At 38.4% G+C, this 24,752-nt stretch overlaps 1 protein-coding gene across 1 annotated transcript in view; it reads right to left on the minus strand.

Annotated features, from left to right (window-relative positions):
- LOC124274610 (inositol polyphosphate-5-phosphatase A-like) overlaps window positions 1-21,669 on the minus strand; it is a 138,660-nt gene extending 116,991 nt beyond the window's left edge. Inside the window, exon 1 of the mRNA XM_046709976.1 lies at window positions 21,429-21,669. Coding sequence (XP_046565932.1) covers window positions 21,429-21,491 — 63 coding nt within the window. The 5' untranslated portion in view covers window positions 21,492-21,669. The remainder of the gene's footprint in view (window positions 1-21,428) is intronic.
- Between the last annotated feature and the right edge of the window lie 3,083 nt (window positions 21,670-24,752).

The raw sequence follows: 24,752 nt of genomic DNA on the forward strand, positions 1-24,752 counted from the left end.
TGGTGGGGAGTCAAGCGTCATCCAAACCTAAACCGAATTGAGTCAGTCAACTCGTGTCATGGACTGGAGAGATCTGGTGTTTACTTGAGTGTTTATGTGTTTCCAGGAGCACTTTAACATTTAGAGTGAGTGAGTGAGTGAGTGAGTGAGTGAGTGAGTGAGTGAGTGAGTGAGTGAGTGAGTGAGTGAGTGAGTGAGTGAGTGAGTGAGTGAGTGAGTGAGTGAGATCAAAGCACCAACCTTCCCTCCCTTGGCAGGTGCTCTACCCACCAGTTTAGGGGTGGTGGGGTACCCTGATGGTTAAAGCATTTCCTCGTCATGCCAAAGACCTGTGTTCAATTCCCCACATGGGTACAATGTGTGAAGCCCATTTCTGGTGTCCCCTTCTATGATACTGTTGGAATATTGCTAAAAGCGGTGTAAAACTAAACTCACTCGCTCACACTGAGTCTGTAGGATCAAACCACCAACCACACCATCTCTTGGCAGATGCTAACAAGAAGACATGGTCATCAATATCCTCCCCCACTGTGTTCTGTTCCTATTTGGTTCCTGTTTTTTAACTCCAACACAACATTCATTGTTTACGTTTTCGAAATCCATCAAGGCACTCATGTCCTGAAAACACATCTCAAATTTGCTTTCCCTATCTATAACGGTTTCTGAGGAAATTTCCCATTGAGGCATCACACTAAGTCAAGAAACGCATGACAAGGGCCATAACTCTGTAACAAGTTGTAACACTGTTTCTGTTTATGAACTCCATCAAGGCATTCATGTTATAAAAACACATACCAAATTTGGTTTCCCTATCTCTAACAGTTTTTGAGAAAATCTGTCCCCATCATCTCGGATGGATGGATGGATGGATGGATGGACGGAGCTCAAAGTAACATCCCCCTCCCACTTCGTGGCGGGGGATAATAATATCCCGAGCCCACTGTCTGAGGGGGTAAAGTGTTCTACAGAGTTATACTGACATTACCATGGATTATTCTATGTGAGACTCCCTCTTAGCTTCAATGACTATCTCTCAGTTTGGCAGCTATTTAACCTTAAGGGCCAATTTTCATCTGTCCCCAGACACTGAAGATTAAATTAAGAAATGAACCCAATTCACATCAGGATTCTGGAAGTCTATAATGCCTCAGCCTGAAATTAACTATTCTTCTGGTCTCTAACTTAGATTTTATTGTATGTTTTGTAGACATTTATATATAACATAACTTTATTTATTGGACTAAATGTGAATCTAGCCCAATTTCATCCAATAAGTGCCTCTGTATGATGAAGAGTCCATGTGATATGACAAAATACATTGTTAACCCTGGTATTAGTTCTCTCAAGGATAAAGTTGAGTAATTATCAACACACAATACTAAGAAATTGACACATGGAGTCCAAGGTGAAATGTTATTTTCATCTTTTAATTGTTCCAGTTTTCGATCTGAGCTAAACAAAATATGAAGTGATGTATATGTCTCAACAATCTACAAATTAGCACATGTAGTTTACATACATGTTTCACTGTTCTCAGAGAAACAGGATTCATTTTGTGGAATAGTGTTCAGGTTCAGTATGAGAAGTACCAACTATTTGCCACTGAAAGTAATATAAGAACCATGCTATTATTTCTTTCAAAACATTTAAGATCTTATTGGCAGTTTAGGGACCGTTCATAACTTATGGCTAGGGGGGGTGATGATGATTTTCAGGGGGTCACCCATTTTGTTCTGGGGAGCTAGGGGGGCATCAATTTGGTACACACGTACTATGGAGGGGGGTGTCAGCAATTTTGTACATAAAAATATGTTTAAAATTATGCTTAGAAATTATGGAAAGGGGAGGGGGGTCATTGATTTTGTACATGACATGCAGGGGGGTCACTTATTTTGTACATACATTTTAGGGGGGGTCATCCACATTGTACATGCTTCTCCATAAAAATCATCATCACCCCCCTAGCTATAAATTATAAACGGTCCCTTAATCACATTCATCACTAAGTGAGTGAGTGACTGAGTGAATACGCTGGGATGAACTCTACTTTGAAAGAAAGTGAGTTTAGTTTTACGCCGCATTTAGCAACATTCCAGCAATATCACAGCATGGGACACCAGAAATGGGCTTTACACATTGTACCCATGTGTAGAAATGAACCCAGATCTTTGGTGTGATGAGCGAATGCTTTAACCACTAAGCTACCCAAAACGAGTGAGTGAATTTAGCCTTATGCCGTTTTTAGCAATATTCCAGGAATATCACGGCGGGGACACCAGAAATGGGCTTCACACATTGTACCCATGTGGGGAATCAAAACCGGGTCTTCGGCGTGACAAGCGGACAGGTTAACCACTGAGTGAGGCTACCCCACCTCCCCTACTCCATTTTGAACAGTACTCTGGTTATATCATGGTATGTCAGCTTAATGTGGGACAAGATCCATAGCGATGCAGGTCTAGGGCATTTGACCATTGGCATGCTGCCAACAAATGAAAAAACACGATCTGGGAATCTAGAAATCTACCCATGTACAATGCAATTCCCTATGATGATGTGTACTATACTATGTTGATGTGTACTATACATTCCAAAATGTTTCAGGTGATCAGTTGACTAGCCTCTGTTTATGTTTATTACAGATGCCACCCGGAGTGGAGCAGGATATGCTCTCCTCTTCACTAATACCTGGTACCATCAATATTTGATAGTGACTCAATACATGCTTTGTAATCATCACTGGATTGTCTGGTCAGTGGTCCCGACAATTTTTTAATGCCCTCATACAAACAAACAAACAAATACATGCTGATCATAGTCAGAATTGTACAATCAACTGTGTTTTAGGAGAGATTTCATAAGGATGTGGAAATTGTTTTGTTGCTCTTTTTGCATGAGAGGACCACCATGCCCCACTCAACATAAATGTTCCAACATACTTTATGGACCTGCGTTCCATTACAGAAATGGAATTCTCCTGACCTGATCTTGTTGACAAAACTATAACAGCCTACAAACAATATCGAATCTCCTCATTTCTAATGTGCCTTCTTCAACATTTACACAAATATCCCAGATCCATCATGAGATGAGAATTCCACCTCCACCAACATCTGCTGGGATCATCTCAGCAAGTATGCCCTCTTCATTGGAGCTGAGGAACGTGTTGAATCATTTAATGAATTTCACCACACATCCGTGTTAGTTCCAAACAGTACCTTGGTGAGACAAGTTGGCTATCCTAGGTAGCAAGAAGTGGAATATTTTGCTTTACCATTGTCAAAGCTATTTGCCTTTTTCACACTTTATGATGTCTATCGTTTGTTTATTTGTTTGTTGTTTAACAAAGCAATATTCCAGCTATATAGCAGCAATCTGTAAATAATTGAATCTGGACCAGACAATCCAGTGATCAACAGCATGAGCATTGATTCACTCAATAGGGATAACATGACATGTATTAATCAAGTCACCATGCCTGACCTTTGAACCATTTTTCTCTGTTCCATTTGCTTTTAATGTGTAGTCTCTGAAAATATATTATTTTGATAGAAACCAAGATCTCCATTTGAACTGTATCTGGAGCTAAACCAGAGGAGAATATACAGCTGCTACATTGAAGGTTTTGTATAGGAGTGATGACTGGTGGTGGGGAAAATAGTATGGTTAGGGACTGAGATGGTGAGACAGATGAATTGACCTCCAGTTTTATTAAAAAACTTACGCATGAATAAACACACAATAATAACTAACACATTCCATGGCTTTGTGGCAGGTAAGAATAGATACATATTCACTTTAAGACCTGTGTTTACATTCCCTGTTCCAGAAGCCCAACCCAACCATGACACAGGATGTCAGCTGGAGTGACTCTGGTGTAAACATATGGCTGTGTACAGCTTACTTCTAACCCTGATAAGGAGCAACATCTTCTGACTTATAAGCCATATCAACAACAGTGCATTGTATATCATATTATATACATAAAGAGGATGCAATTTACTACAAAGGTGCTTCAGTGTAAAACTAAACACTAAAACTTCTTTTTCTAAATTATATATGTTATCAGTGAAATACAAGTTACCACTAAACACACGATACAAACAGACCATGAGCTGAACATTTGCCTTGAAAAATCCCTGATTCGCAAAATTAATTTATTGGCAAAAGCAAGAACAGAATGTCTATGATATTCAAATATGATGAATGGAAATAAGTTTATTTTATGTTTGAGATAAACACGTGTTCTCAACATGGACATGGCCACCTGTAGATTTAACCATGCCAAACATACTCACATGCTCAAACTGAAACAACTGAAAGCACAGCTTGTAACATTCTGATGACATTCTGATCGTTATCTTCTGCATGGAAATTCTAGCTGCATTTCTACCTAATAAAGACATTCCAAGCAGGACTTGTGCAATGGATAAAACCAATATGATATTCAATCTTTTTTTATATAAAAAAATCCGAATCCTGTCATGTGTACAAAACCAAGCACGTCTTTGTCAGCAAATTCGGTAACCAGTCAAACCTATATTTTTAACATGGCAAAAGTGGTTTTCTGAGGACTCCATAAATACATTGATGATGGCAATTTCTGAGTATTGGACATAATGAGGGCAAAATGACAAATGCTACATATATACAAGTTACCATGGTTACAGTAATTGATGAAAAGTGATCTTGAAAATAGTGCCATAACAGTAAAACAAAAAGCTACAAATGACCATGGTTAGAGAGCAAAAGGAAAAGAGAGATTATTTAGACTGTGATAGAACAATCAAACAATAATGCTACAAATGACCATTACATGCTACGATGCTTGCAGCCAATGACAAAAAAAAGATGAGAACTGTGATCAAAGACTGAACAGCAAACCCAGTCAGCTAAACTAACAATTCTAGCCTCTGCAATGAACATATTTTACAAAAGAAACGGTTCATAGATTGTAATCATAAGATATAATGAAAAGAAGCTCAGAGACTTTCTTCATTTTTAGAAACTGAAACCGTGGTAATCTTGACTTGCCACATATTCTAGACCAACATGGGTGTTCACTGTCAGGGTCTGTATGACGGACACCTGGTCAGCAGCTACTGGTACAGCTGTGTTGGTGACCCAGAGCACCTGGCCAAACCCTAGATAGATTGAGGATAAAGAGATATTCATCTGCCAACTATATGTATGGCTTATATATGCAAGGTCATCTGGCACGGATTGTCATTAATATAAACAATGGTAGAAGAATTGAGATGTGACATAATGTCACAACTAGCTCAAGACGGCTGACAGACTTTGTACAATGCAATTTGCATTAACAATGAGATTAGCATCCTATAAGTAATGGCAATTCAGTAATTCTTAAAATGCAACTGTAATGACTACAGGGAAATTAACCTTTGGAATTATATGTTAATTCAGACAAAGGTCTGATCTGTCAGAGTTCCAGCATTGTGGGGAGGTGAAAGAGGGTTTAATGGGGCACTCAAGATTATTGTTCATGCAGGCACACAAGTGGCTACTAATAGTCCTGCCTTTTTGTGTTAACACATTGAGGTTCCATGCCATAGTTTTACAAGATTATTATCATAATAATCCCACTTAGACACAGCATACAGATGCTGACTCTACCACAGAGGCCCAGATAAGCTGCGTATCCCGGGTAAACTACGCATAGAAAATTTCGAACTACGCATTGAAAAATAATTGTGGCGTACCAATTACGCATTTAAGATGTCAGATACGCAAAAAGTTTAAAACAAATGTGTACGGAATATATTAATAAAAATCGCTTGCGTAATGAAAAAAACATCGACTGCTATGAAGTTGTACTGTTAGTATGGGACAAGTGTTGTACTGTCAGTATATATAGGATGAGTGATTTTTTATGAAATCATTTCCATTATATTTAACTTGGTTTTGATTAGGTATGACATTAGGCAGAACATACCTGCTTAGTAAACTTACTCAATGACATAATACTTAGGTGAGTAATATGACTGAAATACGCACATATTTGAAAGCAGTGGGTAACGGAAAATGAAATACCCACTCAATATTCATAATACCCACTCCAAGAAATTACAGTGGGTACAGTACCCACATGAGCTAAATCTTATCTGGAGCTCTGCTACCAGTCCATGTTCTATCCCCATACATGAAAGGCAGGGTAACTATAAGTAACATTTTGAAAGATCTTTTGTATTGGCACATCCTGGTATCAAACCACTGACTTTCCACTCCCTGGGCAGATAAGCTATCCACTAGACCACAGAAGCAGCCGTTACAGAATTACACAAACCTTGGCCAAACTGTACAAATAGGTGAGGCAATGCAGACTTTGTGTAGTTAGTACTTGATCGATTAGAGAATTCACAAAAACTTTGCCGGTAATATATACTGCATTTGTCATTATCAAATCGTGATAATACTGGTTAAATCAGACATGTATCTGACACATTGATTTATTTTACACATTGATTTATTAACATGATAAAATAATCACAAACAAAACATTGACACGCCCACGCATGGAAAGGTGGTTACCTACAAGCTGTACATACATGCTGCAGATGTTGAGCACATTGCTGTGAATGTCATACTGCCCTGCTTGTCACAAAAATAATGGTAACAAGTGTTCAAAATTAACATAGCTTCAATATTCCTCATATTTACTGAAATGATAAAGAGTCCATTAATAATAAGGGGCTGTTGCGAATCACTCATGCATTCAGTGAATTCAATATTTATAATAATTTATGAATTTTGTAAATAGGAATGTTTTCACATGAAATTGTATGACATTTATCAAAGTGAGATATGCAAAAAGGCAATATATTCAAGCCAGGCAGGATAATACTAGTTAACACTTTCATATATCATATTTGACAGTCAATGTGGTCACTGACAGTTCATTGTCATGATAAATTAACACTGTCAACATGGTAAAGAGATCTCAAAGATTTATTGTGTCATTGTTTCACTGAATATATTGAACGCTGACTCATCATTTGTATCTGTTACCCCTTATTCTTCCTATGTATCATATTTGCCTCATAATGGATTTGTTGGAGAGCTGGTGTATACATACAGAATATGTCAAGCACATTGTGAATGTCCTACTGCCAGGCTTAACATTAAACACTGCTGACAAGTGTTCAAAACTAAACATGGTCTCAATATTGTATTAATTAAAATAATAAAGAGGCAATAACAATGAGACAGATTCCATTCACAAGTGAATAATGATGGTGCTATAACTTTATTGGCCAGGGCCCTGTTTCACAAAGCTATCATAGCGCTACGACTGTCGTAAGTCAATGTTACAGTATAGGAGGTATGATTACTACGAGAAGTTACGAGATCTTAGGCTTTTGAGAGCTTTGTGAAACAGGGCCCAGGTCTGGGACATTAGTGTGCATTGACAATGAATCTCTCTGTGATTAACCTTGTTGTACTTTTACTAATTTAGAGCACCCCTGAAGATCCGGGTTAGAATTGGACTTCAGGAACCCACGCTTGTCGTAAGAGATGAGTAACAGGATCTGGCAGTCAGACTCACTGTCTTTGTTGACATGTCATTGTATCCCAACTGAATAAATTGATGCTCATGCTGTTGATCACTGGACTGATTCCATATTTCCAGACTGCAGCTATATAGCTAAAATAATACAGAGTGTGGCATTAAAAAATAAACAAACAAAATAATTTAGAGCCCCATGACAGTAACTGCCAATGCCAAACGTCACGCTCTGGAATGAAAGAATAGTCCCAATCTTGCACACAACATGCCTCTTATACCAAGCATGGGTTGCTCACAGACAAAGCCCTGTTTAACTGTGAAGTGTGAAAGATCTGAAACTAATCTAACCTTAAGGCAAATGAGCCTTGATCTCTAATACTGATAGCTATAGTCAATTTCGCAATATCGACAATGTCTATTGCATGGTAAAAGGAAGTGATTCAACAATTCTCTTACACCTAATAGTATGTGTCCTTCCTACTGAATATGTTGGTTATCACCCACACGTCCTGGTGTCTTAAATTAGAAATTCCTAACTTATTATACAAACAAGCAAAACTATGAGTGCTGACCATGGCCACAGTGAATGGCCACAAGTACAACTCATTAGTGAGTGAGGCATTTATTGATGCTTTCATAAATAGCCCAGTAATATATGATGTGACTAGCTTAACACCTAAATAGCCCAGTAATAGTATATGATGTGTAGTGGAACCCATGCCTTGTCAACAGAAGGCAGTGGGGTAGCCTAGTGATTAAGACGTTCGCTTGTCATGCTGAAGACCCGGGTTCGATTCCCCACATGGGTACAATGTATCAGGGATACTCTACAACAGGGATAGGTCACTCGCTTGCTTTCTTTACCATTTGTACTAATTAACGTGTGCCTCGTCATGCTCCAACGCACACAGTGACTTGGTTCGGTCCCAGCGCAACCTCGGCTGCGTTTAACAGTACTTCAGCCAGTGTATTGTATAGGTCGGAATTTTACAATGAATGAATGAATTAATTAAGAGCAAGAATTTTATGTGAATGAATGAAAGAAATTAAGAAAAAGAACAAAAGAAAAAGAACATATGTGAATGAATGAAAGAATAAATGATACACCACGGCCATCCCTCCCCAAACATGTTAAAGAACGCAAAACGGTAGAACACATGTTAACATCAGCTGTCCTTTTTATAAAAAATCTACTTTGAGACATTTTTTTTACATTAGTAACTAATTCAGATATCTTATTGCATGTGTGGAATGACATGGGCATTGACAGAATGTTAACTGACACTGTCACAGACCCCTCAAGAACAGAAAGTTTAGAACTATCACAAAGCGGTGTTTCCAGTTTTGTAAAATACTAAGATCAACAAGAAAGAAAGAAGTTTTAGAACTATAACACTCAAGCATCACAAGCACCAATGGCGTATCAGAACAGATCGGCGATATGTCATATTTTTCACACACCTCAAATACACACTAACAAAAAAAAGAAATAAAACTATCACTATTACTTGCAAAAAACTTTCACCTGATGGTATATTCCCCTCATAAAAATTAAAGGTGTATGTGAAAGATGTTTTAGAACAATAACTAGAAACACTCAAACAACGCCCTGTAGTATTTCAATGGCAGATCGTCGATATGTCATATTTCTTACACACCTCAAATACACACTAACAATTTTTTTTTTAAATTATAAAACTATCACTATTACTTGCAAACACCTTTCACCTGATGGTATATTCCCCTAATAAAAATTGAAGGTGTATGTGAAGATGTTTTTGAACACTAACTAGAAACACTCAAACAACCCCTGTAGTATTTCAATGGCAGATCGTGATATGTCATATTTTCACACACCTCAAATACACCCTAACAAAATTTTTTTTAGTTATAAAATATCACTATTACTTGCAAACACCTTTTAACAAAGGTATATTTCCCTTCTAAAAATTAAACGAATATGTGAAAGAAGTTTTTAGCGATATAAGTTAGTCTTTCTTAAGCTGTGTACTGAGAATTGAAGCCAGTGAGCTACAACATGCCCACTTGAAACTTTACTACAAAACTACTGTACTTATACTGACACTAATAACAAGTATTTGACTTAAAATGAAGTGACAGAATAGGTAACTTATCTTCTACATGTAGGTTTTCAGTTGTCACAACACTCAGCGTACGTAATCAGCTGTTGAAAATAAACCGGGCTCAATCTTAAAAACTACGCTGCCGCCATATTGGCTGCACTGGTCACGTGACGAGCCGAGGCATAGCTTAGGAGCTTTCCGAGGAGTGACCACTCCCCCTTATAGAGTCTCCCTGAATGTATGAAGCCCATTTCTGGTGTCCCTCGCTGTGATATTGCTGGAATATTGCTAAAAGCGGCATAAAACCCAACTCACTCACTCACTTGTATTGACAGCAAAGGCATTAACCTGTCTTCTATCAAACCTCCCCTTATGACATATGTAAGGAACTTGACAACAGGGATAACAACCACCAGTCACCAATAGTGCATAAACACCATTGTCATGGGCCAGTTGGACAGCCATTTGAACACTGAGCGTGACAATCACAGCTATTTCAGTGCAAGCTGATGGGCGCCGTGACATTCCTAAGTAACTCAAGATCCCTTTGCATCCTTTGTACTTGTACCACAATACACTCCAGGCAGGAAAAAGGTCATTGCTCTTTCACCCTGTTTACCTTAGCCATTGTTTAAAAATAAACAAGCTAAAAGTGGTGTACTGTGTTATTTGTGTGATAGTAAGGTTGGCCTAAATTAAATGCTGAATGTTTTTCAGGTTGGGTTAAGCAAAGACATGAATATGCACATCTTTGGGTTAAGGATGAAACTAAAAAGGTGTAAAGCACCATTGTATAGCTTTATCACAGAGACTGTGAAGTGAAAACTGTGAAGACTGACCGACTGAGTTTAGTTTTAGGCCGCTTTTAGCAATATTCCAACAATATCACGATGGGGGACACCAGAAATGGGCTTTACACATTATGCCGATGTGGGGAATCAAACCCGGGTCTTCGGCGTGACGAGCCAACGCTTTAACCACTAGGCTACCCCACCACCCCGAAAACTGTGAAGAACCAGTGGGGGGTCAGTAATGTGGTCACACAATCATCCAGGGCCATGGTCAGTACTTCTAGTGACTTACTATTATCTATAGTATAATCAGAAACTATTATAACCACAATTCTGTTGTCTCCCATAAGCACAATGGGCTCACATGCAAGAAATGCCTGTGAGTGAGTATGGAGTTCTGGCAGTTGAAGCAATTTTTCAGCAATGATTGAAGTGGGAACGCCGGAAATGGCTTTACACATTGTACCTGAGCAGGGATTTGAACCCAGGCCTTTGGCTTGACCAGCAAACATTTAAACTGCTAGGCAAAAGTGACCCCTGATGTCTGTGATGTAAATTCATCAGCTCAGGTACTGGAGACCTATCTTGACACAGGGGTAAAACTATCCCAAGGTCTACTGTGGTCTGTCATACAGACCCTGAAACAATTACGTCCAAGAAAGCACATGCAGGTCTAGAATATGTGGCAAGTCTAGATTTCCACAGTTTCAGGAAAATGAAGAAAGTCTCAGGGCTCCTTTTAAATATATTTTATTTATTTATTATGAACTGTATTATCTGTAAAATATGTTCATTTCAGAGGCTAGTTGTTAGTCTAGGTCTACTGCAGCTTTGACCAGGACATCAACAGGATGTCTTATCTTACTGTGGGAAGGCAGCTGAAAGTCATGCAGATCTGTCCTTGATGTGTTTCACAAAAATCAGTATTTGGATGACAGACAATGGATGTGATCATAATCAAGGCGATTCTGTAATTCAAACCTTAACACCAATTAGTGTGTAGATCCGTCGTGCTGTTGATCACAGGAATGTCTGGTCTAGACTTGATTGTTTACAGACAGCTGCCATATAGCTGGAATATTGCTGAAATGTGGTGTTAAACAACAGACAAACAAACGAAACAAATGTCACGGCAAAGGGAAGCAACTTTGGAAAATCTAAATACAGTTGCCACACCAACATTTCACGCTGATTGGAGTCTCTAAACCAAAATATTGTTCCTTCCATCATTCCACTACTGTAATGCTATAGCTCTGAAAGAAGCGTTTCTGGATTTTCCATGGGTTTGGGTCCTGAATCTTCCATCTGACTGGTACTTTAGATTAAACATGGTTGCTTGTTTCCATAAACATTGTATTGTTTCTCAGATTGCAGCTATCAGTGTTTCTGCCCCACGACAGTGCTGACAGGAGGGTGTTGGAAGGATTGCTGGACCGACAGTACTGGCGGGAGGGTGTTGGAAGGATTGCTGGACCGACAGTACTGGCGGGAGGGTGTTGGAAGGATTGCTGGACCAACAGTACTGGCGGGAGGGTGTTGGAAGGATTGCTGGACCGACAGTACTGGCGGGAGGGTGTTGGAAGGATTGCTGGACCGACAGTACTGGCGGGAGGGTGTTGGAAGGATTGCTGGACCGACAGTACTGGCGGGAGGGTGTTGGAAGGATTGCTGGACCCGACAGTACTGGCGGAGAGTGTTGGAAGGATTGCTGGACCGACAGTACTGGCGGGAGGGTGTTGGAAGGATTGCTGGACCCGACAGTACTGGCGGGAGGGTGTTGGAAGGATTGCTGGACCCGACAGTACTGGCGGGAGGGTGTTGGAAGGATTGCTGGACCCGACAGTACTGGCGGGAGTGTGTTGGAAGGATTGCTGGACCGACAGTACTGGCGGGAGGGTGTTGGAAGGATTGCTGGACCGACAGTACTGGCGGGAGGGTGTTGGAAGGATTGCTGGACCGACAGTACTGGCGGGAGGGTGTTGGAAGGATTGCTGGACCGACAGTACTGGCGGGAGGGTGTTGGAAGGATTGCTGGACCGACAGTACTGGCGGGAGGGTGTTGGAAGGATTGCTGGACCGACAGTACTGGCGGGAGGGTGTTGGAAGGATTGCTGGACCGACAGTACTGGCAGGAGAGTGTTAGGGTTGCTGGAAGGGCGGATTGCTGGAAGGATTGCTGGACCGACAGTACTGGCGGGAGGGTGTTGGAAGGATTGCTGGACCGACAGTACTGGCGGGAGGGTGTTGAAGGATTGCTGGACCGACAGTACTGGCGGGAGGGTGTGGAAGGATTGCTGGACCGACAGTACTGGCGGGAGGGTGTTGGAAGGATTGCTGGACCGACAGTACTGGCGGGAGGGTGTTGGAAGGATTGCTGGACCGACAGTACTGGCGGGAGGGTGTTGGAAGGATTGCTGGACCGACAGTACTGGCGGGAGGGTGTTGGAAGGATTGCTGGACCGACAGTACTGGCGGGCCGGAGGGTGTTGGAAGGATTGCTGGACCCGACAGTACTGGCGGGAGGGTGTTGGAAGGATTGCTGGACCGACAGTACTGGCGGGAGGGTGTTGGAAGGATTGCTGGACCGACAGTACTGGCGGGAGGGTGTTAGAAGGATTGCTGGATCAGCTGACAGGTTTATCATGAAGCATCCATCACTATTACCATGTCCATCTCTGACAGGTGCCCCTCATTGCTGTCAGTGAGTTATCAGTACTTCTGTGGATAGGAATGTCACACCAGGATCCTGACCTCATTGTCAAATAAAGCAGGTCAACAACCTTTTGAGTGAGTGAGTGTGTGCATGAGTGAGTACGTGAGTGAGAGTGAGTGAGTGAGTGAGTGTGAGTGAGTGAGTGAGTGAGTGAGTGAGTGAGCGAATTACAGTAAAATAATGCAGGTCAACAACCTTCTGAATGAGTGAGTGAGAGTCAAATAACGCAGGTCAACAGCCCTCCGAGTGATTGAGTGAGTGAAAACAAGACAATGGTCTGAGGACATCCCATTATGGATCATGTAAGTACTGCCCGCCATCTGATCAATTACATCATCATCCACCATATCTGAACACTGAGTATTGGAATGCATTCCAATCACACAGCTTCCAAACCAGTGAACAACACAGAAGGGTTGTACAGTTGATTCCTTCTCAATCATAATGTCTATCTGTTACTTCAGTGGGATATATAATCAAACAGAAGAGACTTCGCACAGTCTATGGGAAGTACTGATACTACCAATCAATGTTGGCTAGACTAACAACTAGTCTCTGAAATGTACACATTTTACAGAAAAAAACAGTTCATAGTAAAAAAGAAAAATATAATGAAAACAAGCCCTGAAACTTTTATTTTCTGAAACTGTGGAAATCTTGACTTGCCACATATTCTAGACTTGCATGGGCTTTCTTGGATATATTTGTTTCAGGGTCTGTATGACAGACTAAATGTTGGCTATCTATTCCACATTCCAAAATGTTCTGTTCATCAGTTCTAAATTCGGAATCCACTTGCCAATTTTAAACTAGTGCTATAAATACACAATTCCATTTTGACTGCAATAGCTTGAGAAAGGTGCTTTGTGACTGGCTAATGTCAACTTCTTGTAAGTCATTTAGTTAGTCATTTAAAGGCCACAAAGGTTGTTCTGATGAGCTTAGGATGTCATCAGATCTTTGTTAATAGTAGCAGGTTACTGATTTCTAATGGTTTTACTTTCAAGCCAGACAGTAATATCAGGGAAAGGGGCATTTCTTTGAAGACTACAAGTCTTACATTAGTTAGATAGCAATTTGTAACAGATCACTTTCGCTCACACATAATTTTTATGAAAATAATTAATTTCTAACATTCTATATTTTGCTAATTCAGCTACCGATGCAATACAAGGAGGACAATACCAATTGTGCCTGGCCAGACAAATTTTGAAAAAAGCGTTATTTCACTCAAATTTTATGGAATTTACAAGACAATACCACAAACATGAATTAAAAAAATTTTTAATCCAAGTTTGAGAATTTTTACTGAAATATGTTGCTGACGCCAGATATTGGTCTCTGAGCACATCTAGATAAATCCCTGTAATACCTTAACGACAGTGGAGGACTGCTTGCCCAACTCCGGGTACAAGTGTCTGCACAACAGATTAGTTTTCTCAGTATGCCAGAGAAACAGACACTTATTTTTAGGTATTATAGCCCCATAAAGTCACTTGGGCTTAGTGACAGCTTGTAAAAATGTCTGTTGCGTCATGATGCATGTGTACAGTTGTCACAAGATACCGACTCACATTGAATGTTCTCCAGCATTGCTCAGTACTTGTACAGCTGATCTGATAAGATTTTTCACACATTCATTGTACGTCATAAGCAGAGACGGACCTTTCTGACTGGTTCTTTTACTTCCATAAAAATATCTGATTTGTTACATCAGGCTGTGGTAAACACCAAATTATATTAGTGAAGGAATAAAATAATTTGTACCTTCTAGTTCTAAAGCATACTTAAATTGACAATTTCATGGCGGCTGTTCTTTTTTCCTGTTCTTCTTGTGAGTATAGTGTGACTGGGGTTTTATTCAACTTTTAGCAATATTCCAAGAATATTATGGTGGGGACATCAGAAATGGGCTTCACACGTCTGTGGAATCAAATGAGGGCCTTATGCATGATGGTCAGTCAATGGTTAAACCACAAAGCTAATCCATCACAGCTCTGCTAATACTGCTGCTTCCATTGTAGTCATGGACATCATTCCTGCAGAGTGACTGTGTGGGTGAACTGGCCTTCCAGCAGCCTCTCAAAGTCAGCAATATCTACATGGTTAAATCTGCAAAGTGAACATGTTGAACTCAGCAGTGCATGCAAACAGAGGTGTGATAATCAAGCATTTGTTATTGTGATAGCAGCACCTGTAAATTGATGTAATCTCTAAAACCACAGAGTATTTTATCTGTGTTGAGTAACAATCGTTAGGCCGTAGTACTCAGACCCACAATGAAAACCGACTGCATGAAAATGCTGTTATATAGGTCCACAATTCACAAAAAAGACAATACAACAGTAAATAAGAAACAGTATCATAAATCTGCGAGCACACCGTGAAAAACTTGGAAACAGCAGAACGAAAACACACACTGACAAAAACACACACTGACAACCTTCCACACTAGGCATGTCTAGAGAACAAGAAGTTACAAATCATGTCACGAAGATTGACAAACAATGAATAGATTAACATCTTACAACAAAAATAGTGAAATTTCTAGATGTATATCACAATATTAGGGCTATAAGATATACATCTACTCATTGTCTGTTGAACCTTGTGACATAAAGTGAACTTCCTTCTTTCTTTGTGCATGCCTAACACGGAAGGTAGCAGAAATGGAGTCATGCATTGTGCCCAGATGGGGAATCAAACCCGGGTCGACATCTTACAAGATGGTTTGACCAGTATGCTACCCATTTGTGCCATGAAGTTTTAAACACAAGAATATTGGTCAGCGCTTGTTCCACAAACAGATGTTGGTGCTGAGACAAAGTCCCATTCCCTTTACACAGACTTACAACAGTAAACACTAGGAGAGAGTTGACACCGGGTTACTAGTCTAGTGGATAAAGCATTTGCTTGTCACATTGATGACCTGGGTTCAGGTCCCCTCATGGGAATATTGTTAAATGAAGCATAAAACCATACTCACTCACTAGGTAAGATTTACTAAGAATGCTTTGTGATAACAAATTTATTAGATAATAATGGATTACAAAAGATTTTTACAGAAAACACTGAAAGATAGCTGAAAGCCAAAGGGACCAGTGTTTCTGACTGCATTTTTATTGGTGGTCATATGGGCTGGAAGCAAATAAAAATACTAGTCTGTCGCAACTGAAAATGCCAGTCAACGCTAAAATTCATGATCATGATACACTGAAGACTTTATACAACCCTGTTTTGGACCAGACATATTGACAGTCCCAACATTTGGTTCTTGCACTGTGCGGAATTTATGCTGGTCCTGTGGTCCGTGGCTAGTAAAAATTAATCAGGACCACTAAATGATAAGTTTGCAGTGGCCCTGGTGGCCAGTGAATTTTTTAAGTACCGTAAATCTACTGAATGATATTTTGACCAGTGAAGTACAGACAGGACTATTATTGTCCACTCACTGGTCCTGTGGTCTAGTGGAAAATTTTGAAAGGTTTCTTTCCCTGCTCTTGTGAGGTACTTTCAGAACAGTCCATGATATGACATGCAGTTTTCATTGGAAAGTTCTAGACATAGGGACAGTCAACCATCCAAATTATCGGTCACTGTAACTAAGTTGTAATGATATGGTGGATGTCGTAATATGATATCTATCCAGATAGTATGGTGCAATATGATTCTATCCTGATACAATACTTTCATAAGTTCAAATATTGTCCTTCTGCAGGTGTATCACAACGAGAATCTGATCTTTTACTGGGGTTGAGAAACCTAAATAGAAATATTGTAAGACACAATCATATAGCCTAAAGGGTAGCCTTGCTCCAAGGCTGTACTGAGTGGTAAGCCCATGCATGTATAGTAATTCTATCCTTTAAAGAGGCAAGTCCAGATAAGGGGACATCTAAGGACTCCAGTCTGTTATCTATATTTTTTTTAGAAACTATCATTTACACTATTAATTATTACCATAGAGACTTATGCAAGTCTACCTAAACGGATGCTGCGAATGTTAAGCTCTTTATACACACCTGGAAAGTATTAGAGAATCTGCATATAATTTTATCATATCAAGATACAATATTGCTTTGCCATCCTGCTACAGCACTATGATTGGCAGGGATTCAAATTTTTTTAAAAAGCCACTTGCCACAGGGCAAGTGACTTTAAAAAAGTAACTTGTCCTGACTAATTTTCCACTTGCCCAGATTTTATGACATAATCATGATGATGTAATTATGAAAGAAGAAATCAACATTATCTAGTAGCCCACGGACAAGTAAGATACCATTATTTGATTGCCTGAAATGAAAACTGACTTGTCCCGGGCGTCGGGCGATGGGATTTTTTGAACCCCTGGATTGGTAAGCCTCTTTCCTCAGTGTTCCTCCAAACCAGGCTGCTGGTAGTTATCTCTTCAAACAAGTCTGACCTCACATTTCCTCACTTTCACATAACTGTCACTAACATAAAGTTAATAGCCTGTTTGTATTGTCATGATCACCAGATAGAATAACATATCAGTGTTAATGATGGCTTCAATATGAATGTTAAACAGAGAGATATTAATAACCATAATGCTATCAAGGTGAATAATTTGTCAAATGCATGGTAAAACAGTTTGTGGTCAACTGTAATGTGTTTTTATACACAAAACACCAATATTGAAAGCTACTCTTTCTTGTTCCTCGTGAACCTGTTTACTCAAAAGATATTTCCGTATTACAAAACAACTGACATCAATACATGAACTATGGACAAATGTTTTTATGTCTTTTTTAATGCATTTTCATATTCAAATAGCTATTTTACCTAAAATATTAAGAAATGATTAAAAATGACTTAAAATATGGTTATTCAACTGTACTATAGTTCTTTCAATAACTACCTCTTGAAAACAGATATATGAACCAAGTGAGGTAATCCTGATCTGCGTCTCATGTTCCAACCTGCTACCTTACTGTAAAATTTCTAATCGATTCCAGGATGCATATCACTTTATCATAATCATCTATACTGTGTTGACAATATTGGGTTGTAAGATTTTGTGACACATATCACAAGATTACAGCACATACAGTAGCATTTCATTTGTTTCACCAAGGTACGAATTTGGATATCAAATATGGGGATTATTATTACCAGTCAGAAAAAGGGTTTCAACTTTCATGTCATTGTCAAAAGCAAATGAACAAGTTTAGGGAACTTTATTGTACCGTTTCACTTGCAGGGAGATCAGGTTTTGACACTGCCACTGTTCTGTTCCTCCTTATAATAAGTGTTTTGTTGTATTACGCTGTACTCAGCAATATCCCAGCTATCTGGCAGCTGACACTAGTGACAAAGTTAAATAAATTAGATGTGGATTACATTGATTGTTGATGCAGCTTATGTTTAATCTACCTCTGGAAATATCTGCCTGTTTTTCGATGTTAACCCAAAGATATTTGAAATGACTATTACAAATATATGAGATTAACATAGGACAAGTATTTCATACCAATTGATGTTTGTAATAGGTCTTTTCTATATTAAAATATTCTTTTATATCTCTGTGTTTTATACAGAATGCAGAGTTTGACACAGACTTTGAAAAATAGGAGTCATGGTGACTCGCAATGTCTATTTTTGGGAGTCATTTTCAATATTTGGGAGTCATGAAAATTTAATATTCCTTTGTGTTTATAAATAAAAAGCAAGAGTTTGGCAAATATTTTATAGTTTTATGTTGCATTGTCATTTATATAACTAGTTAGTAATATAAGTTGTATGCTTCTCTCGAGGGTAGTATGGTCTGATGTACGTCTTTTTGTAGCAGTGTCACCCGAGCCAAGGATTACTGTGTCTCCTGTTCTTTGGAACAATCTGACAGCTCTGTAAAAGTCAAACTATCATCGAAAACTATCATTGTTTGCTTATCAAACTGATTTTATTGAACTGAATTCTGAGGGTCACCCATAAAACTTGCGTCAAGCTTGACTCGTATGATAATATTGTGAGAGTCTTTTACAAAATTGTTGCGTCAAATACGCAGGAATCATGCGTCATGTAAAACCCTGAGAATGGAATTTGGAACAGTCCTGCCATATTATTAATGTGGATTCTTAAAACATTTATTAAGCAAATTGAAAACCTTTACGCTTGGAATTCATTACTGTCATGTATAAACAAATATAATTTGGAATAGCCTTTGCATATACAATGATATTTGGAAGAGATCATGCATACAAAGGTCATACACATGTATTTGAAAACTTATCGGGTACACAATATAGTTCAAAAGCAAAAAACGTATGTTTTTTTTATTAAGCAATGTATTTGGAACAGCTGTTTTCTGCATACAAACAATATTTTGAATATACACGCAGAACATTTGGAATAACTCGTCTTTGTATACACAACAATATTTTCATAGACCATGAAAAAAGTGTGGAAACATCTCTCTCATGGAATAGACTTGGATAATTTCTGACCAATTCCACTAAAAGGCTGATCCATATACTCCAGACTCACACTTACTGGAATAACATTGTCTTTACAGGAGATGAGCTGAGGCTATCAGTGAGATAAATGAACTGTGAAATGTAGACCTGTAATGTGGCAGCATCCTTGCTGTAGAGGAAGCCAGTATAGATTTACCCAGGCTGATCACCAGCAGTCTCACCCACAATCTCCAGTGATTAATGATATAGGCAGTGTTCCTTCCTCTGCTCCACTGTTTACATTCCGAACCTACTGCCTGCTTGTGCTGCACATCTCTCTCAACCTGACCTTACACTTAGAACTGTTGTTTCAATATCACTGACACAGTTCAAAAATACTTCATACAATTGTATGAAAGTCAGGGGTGTAAGGACTGGTTATCCATCATTGATAAAAAAGGGCAAAAGAAAAGGCGTTCTTGTTTTGTCATGTTGCTGAGAGGTGGCTTAAGGTTTGGGAAATGTGATTTAAATAGAGCAGTAAAATGACCCTTCGTTAATACACTTACATGACCTTCCTACTAAGTGGATTACGAAATGATTACGTAACGACAAACTACAAATAACCATGGTGTAGTATAGCATTTTAACGAGTACAATACTAACACTGTTAGCATGAATATGATACACTGGAATATGGACATAATTACTAATGACTATAAATAACATGAATGAAACTCAGTTATCAATCCATAGAGTTCTATCATTGTCAATGGCGCTATGCTGGCTAGTAGCAACTGTATATTGACTAAAGGCTACTAACGAGCTATTTGACATTATACCAGAAGAAATATGCTTGCTTATGTCTGCATATAGATACATATATTTATTTACACAGTGTTGAACATGTCAAAACACACACAGACATGAACAAACACAAATGGTGAACAACCTCATCATAAACAATAAGATTAAGGACATGTCACCAGTGTATAGGGTTGGCTATCAATATCGATCAGAGAGATCAATAATTATTAACTGAATATCACTCAAATATCAAATATCAGTAAATATTTGAGACGTAACTTTGAGAAAAAACAACTCCAAAATCTGAAAGAAATCGACACATTTCACATCAGTCTCTTGGAGTACTAACAAAAGACCATCCTGAACATAAATTAGAAGCAGCCCATGAATAACGATCTAACTTTGTGCATTGGCTGAGCAAATCAAAGCTAAATTTCATCACAGTAGTGTACATTATTATCAGTGGCACTATTTTCATACTGATAATCATTAATAATTTCTTTGATCGGCATTCTAGAAGTTGTAGGTCAAAAATGAAACATACAACTTCACGGATGACAAGTTGTCATCCATAAAGGGGTATGTTTCATTTTATTAATTATTTCCCCATTGACAATATTTATGATTACTGAATTTTTAAACCAGTGTGTTATGACAAGTGCACATGTTACAAAATACTACAGCACATGTATATTTTTAGATTTAGAAAACCAAAACATCATTATTGTCATTACTATTTTTCATAATAAATTTCAAACTATACAGGCAATCTCAATGGCATAAATAGACTATCTCTTTGTGCATAAAGTTTCGGTCTCTTTACTTACAGTGAAGCATGTAAATATACCCTTTACATTAAGTTAATGACGTATAGTAAAATTAATTACAGTTCAGTCTGGTATCGTAGAATGGCAAAATATTGCACAGCATGAAAGATAATAACGGCTCTCTTGTGATGAATCTATAACCCTGATAATATAGCAGACGGTTATCAGGCTACTACCTCTGAGATAGAGGTCCATCGTATAAACTGTTCACATGCACCAACAGTTGCACCAGTGTTTACAATCAATGGTGCTTCTCTGTACTCACTTCTTCGAAGATGGATCCGACATTGGCCGTGATGAGTAGAACTGCGAGGTGTTCTTCGTCCATGTCTATCGACTTCAAGATATATTCCGACAAGAATGTGACACATGCATAAAACTACAATGTATCCATACACACAAAACACAGATTATCCATATTATAACTGAGAACGCAGTGCTCCAAACGACTCATTCATGTGCTGACATTACTGCAGCACAAATGAAGTTTTTGACGTCACACACGAACGCCATCTATAATACAAACAAAGGGAGTTCACTCTAACCAAGCACGCGGAACTGGGCGTGGCATATTTGTTTTGATTTTGCTTTCGCGTGGAATATGCGTTTGTCGTTTGTGGATAGGCTTGAAATTTGCCCTTTTCTTTAGTGTTTGATCCGGTATATGATTTTTATTGGTAGAATGTACATTAAACATGTTCCGGAGGTTTATTCAAGCTATCAAACGATAATTTAAAACCTGTCATTAAATAATTCTTATTTTGCTTTGAAATACTTTTCATTATTATTTTACTGACTATAAATACAGTGAATTATATGATCCGAAATGTTTATTTATTTTCTCAGATTTAAACGTATGACAACAAACAATTTTAAATCCAGTTGTTTAAACTTAAATATTCTACGAAGTCTACGAACTATATTATTTTTGTGGCTTAATTATCATTTAGTTTCTTAAACAGTTTAAACATACCACCCACAAAAGCATGGCTACAACATTAATATTGCTTTCCTAATTGCATATGCCTTTATGTTTTAGTTACTGATCGTTCATGATTTTTAGATATAAACGTTCGTGCTATTAATATGTTACAATTAAAAACCATGCAGTTCCGACAACAAAATCTGGAACTAACTTAAGGTAAGTGACATTTCATTCTACCCCTTAATTATCATAAAAAAATTTTAGTTTTGCCAAAATGTACACGCGTGCTTAATTCCCTCATATATGTGTTTTGGGCTCAGTATATTAACATTGGTCAATCGCTTTCACAGCCTCGTGTGCCATAGCGACAGCCCCATTGATCTCTCTATACTTGGTCCCGCCAGACCGTATTGAATCAATCAAGTCCATTAGTGACGCAACACGGTATCTCTACATGAAGAAAGACGTTGACACCGACAGCTTCTACACAGTCGTTTGTGATGTTGTGATGTGATTGCTATACATGTATATGCTACATCTGGCTTTGGTTTGATCTCGAAAACAACTCTCGTTCTTTTGACTGCCACAGGGCGTTCTCGTTAACGATTTCCATATTACATCGATCTCCGTCCAGCCTTAAATTACCACAGTGGTGTTAACTATCGACAGAAATGCGTGGTAACGTGGGAAGCACATTTGAAAACATATTAATTCAGTTTTCATTTGATTAAACAATGTCATCTGAAGTTGGTGAGTGCATGCTGGGGAGATTCCTATACCGGGCAGAATAAATAACATAGAAATGTAACCCAGACTTCACTCGGAGAGTCTCATTAATTACTTGAAAGGAGGTTTACCATAATCCAAAAGAGTTTAGTTTCTTCAAAGAACGTGATTTCATACGAGCGGCTCCTGAATTTTGATATGCTTTTTGGAAATAGTTGAATATAAACACTAAAACTGAAGACTTATCCTATTTGATTAGCGTGTTCCATACTCTAAACATAATCTATCACACTACACGATCTTGCTGTAAAAATTGAGAGAATAATGTCATAATATTTGCTTAAACTAATTTTATGTTTTCAGTATTCAGTCATGTTTCAAGTTCGCTGCCAGTGGTCAAGTAAATGCTATTTGTGGTATGGTATAGGTCTATAACAAGTGACGGTTACATTAACTATACATGTATGCTAGTTTGAACAGCCTGTATTGAACCTGGAGACTTCACACCAAGTAATATCTACCAAATCCTGTATACGTGTGGTACGTTTTCTTCGGTCACAGTAGCGGAGTGGAAATTATCACCTAATCAGGATATTAGTTAATTTAGTACAAATGTAGAACTAATAAGATAGCTTTTCTGGCGCAGCTGTCCTCGAGGGACCAACAGATTCTCAGTGACTGTATCGTTCTCAAGAGAGTTACATTACAGTTGGGACATGCTCATTATTGAATATAATATATTGATTAGGCGGTTACGTCATTTTCTACTCAATTTACAAAAATGCAAGTTTAGGCACAATTTCTACAAAGAATGAAGGACAGACTACAAACAATCTAAACAAGGACTTTGTCACTGTAAAAGAATAGTTAGAAGACAAAGTTTATAAAGAGTAAAAACTATTGTACATATTGTTACACAGTAGTGTTTCTTGCAGCGGGTTTACTGTTTCCAGACAAACTGAACGTAATCAACGAGGTAACATGCAAACCCACGACGACATACGAACGCCTTGTCGTATACAGGAAGAGTGGAATAGTTCCTGTATTAGCCCAACTGAAGGATACGCGTCATCGGCCCTGGCTTTCAACATATCCTGTTTACTACAGTAAATCCCTGAATAGACGCAATGAAATCTATTAGGTGTCTTTTTTGGTTGGTGTGTGTTTTTGATTTAATAGATTCTTTTCATTTTCAAAGCGATGTGACGTGTAATATGAACAAAATATGTGTGGTTTGCCCAAACCTATTACTAAATACCGAAAAAATACCTGTTTCAGGCAGAACTTTGTCAATTTTTCTCAACACAGGAATTTACTTATTACGCATGCCGTTCCGACAAGACGTGAATTCAAGTTAGACATGTATTCTTAGATTTACGGTATGTGTTTGAGCTTTGTAGCAACCATCTTTACATCTGTCATAAAATCTGCAGAAGTTGCTTGTGTGCATTGCCGTGACGTCGACCTTTTTTCCTTTTCCCCGGCAGTTAATTTAAACCCGACCCACCACACGCCTTGCACCGTAACTACTGCTTGCTATTTTATATACCATTTGATGTCCGAACTCAATCAATACTTAACGTATCAACATTTCAATGGAGAAACACTTTTTCGTATTAAGACGTGATCAGAAAAACATAAAAAGGAACTAATTTCAGTGGGAGAGTTCGGCATAAAGAACGGAATTGTGGTGCACTCACCCAACTTACAGTTGTATTAATTAAGTAGTATCAAATTAAACTAACGAATATTTTTAACTGTGTATATTTTTAAATTAAAACTCTATGTACCAATATGAGAGATTGATTTCATATTGACCTATATATACGTAGTGACATGGTAGTATGGAAAGTTTACTTGAGACATAAGTGATTTTTTTTTGGAAAGTTTTCTTAAAATTGCGACTTTATATTCATTGAGCCTGTTACACATGTTATA

The sequence above is a fragment of the Haliotis rubra genome, unplaced genomic scaffold (assembly GCF_003918875.1).
Source record: "Haliotis rubra isolate DU_JTF1 unplaced genomic scaffold, ASM391887v1 Scf192, whole genome shotgun sequence".
Lineage (NCBI taxonomy): Eukaryota > Metazoa > Mollusca > Gastropoda > Lepetellida > Haliotidae > Haliotis > Haliotis rubra.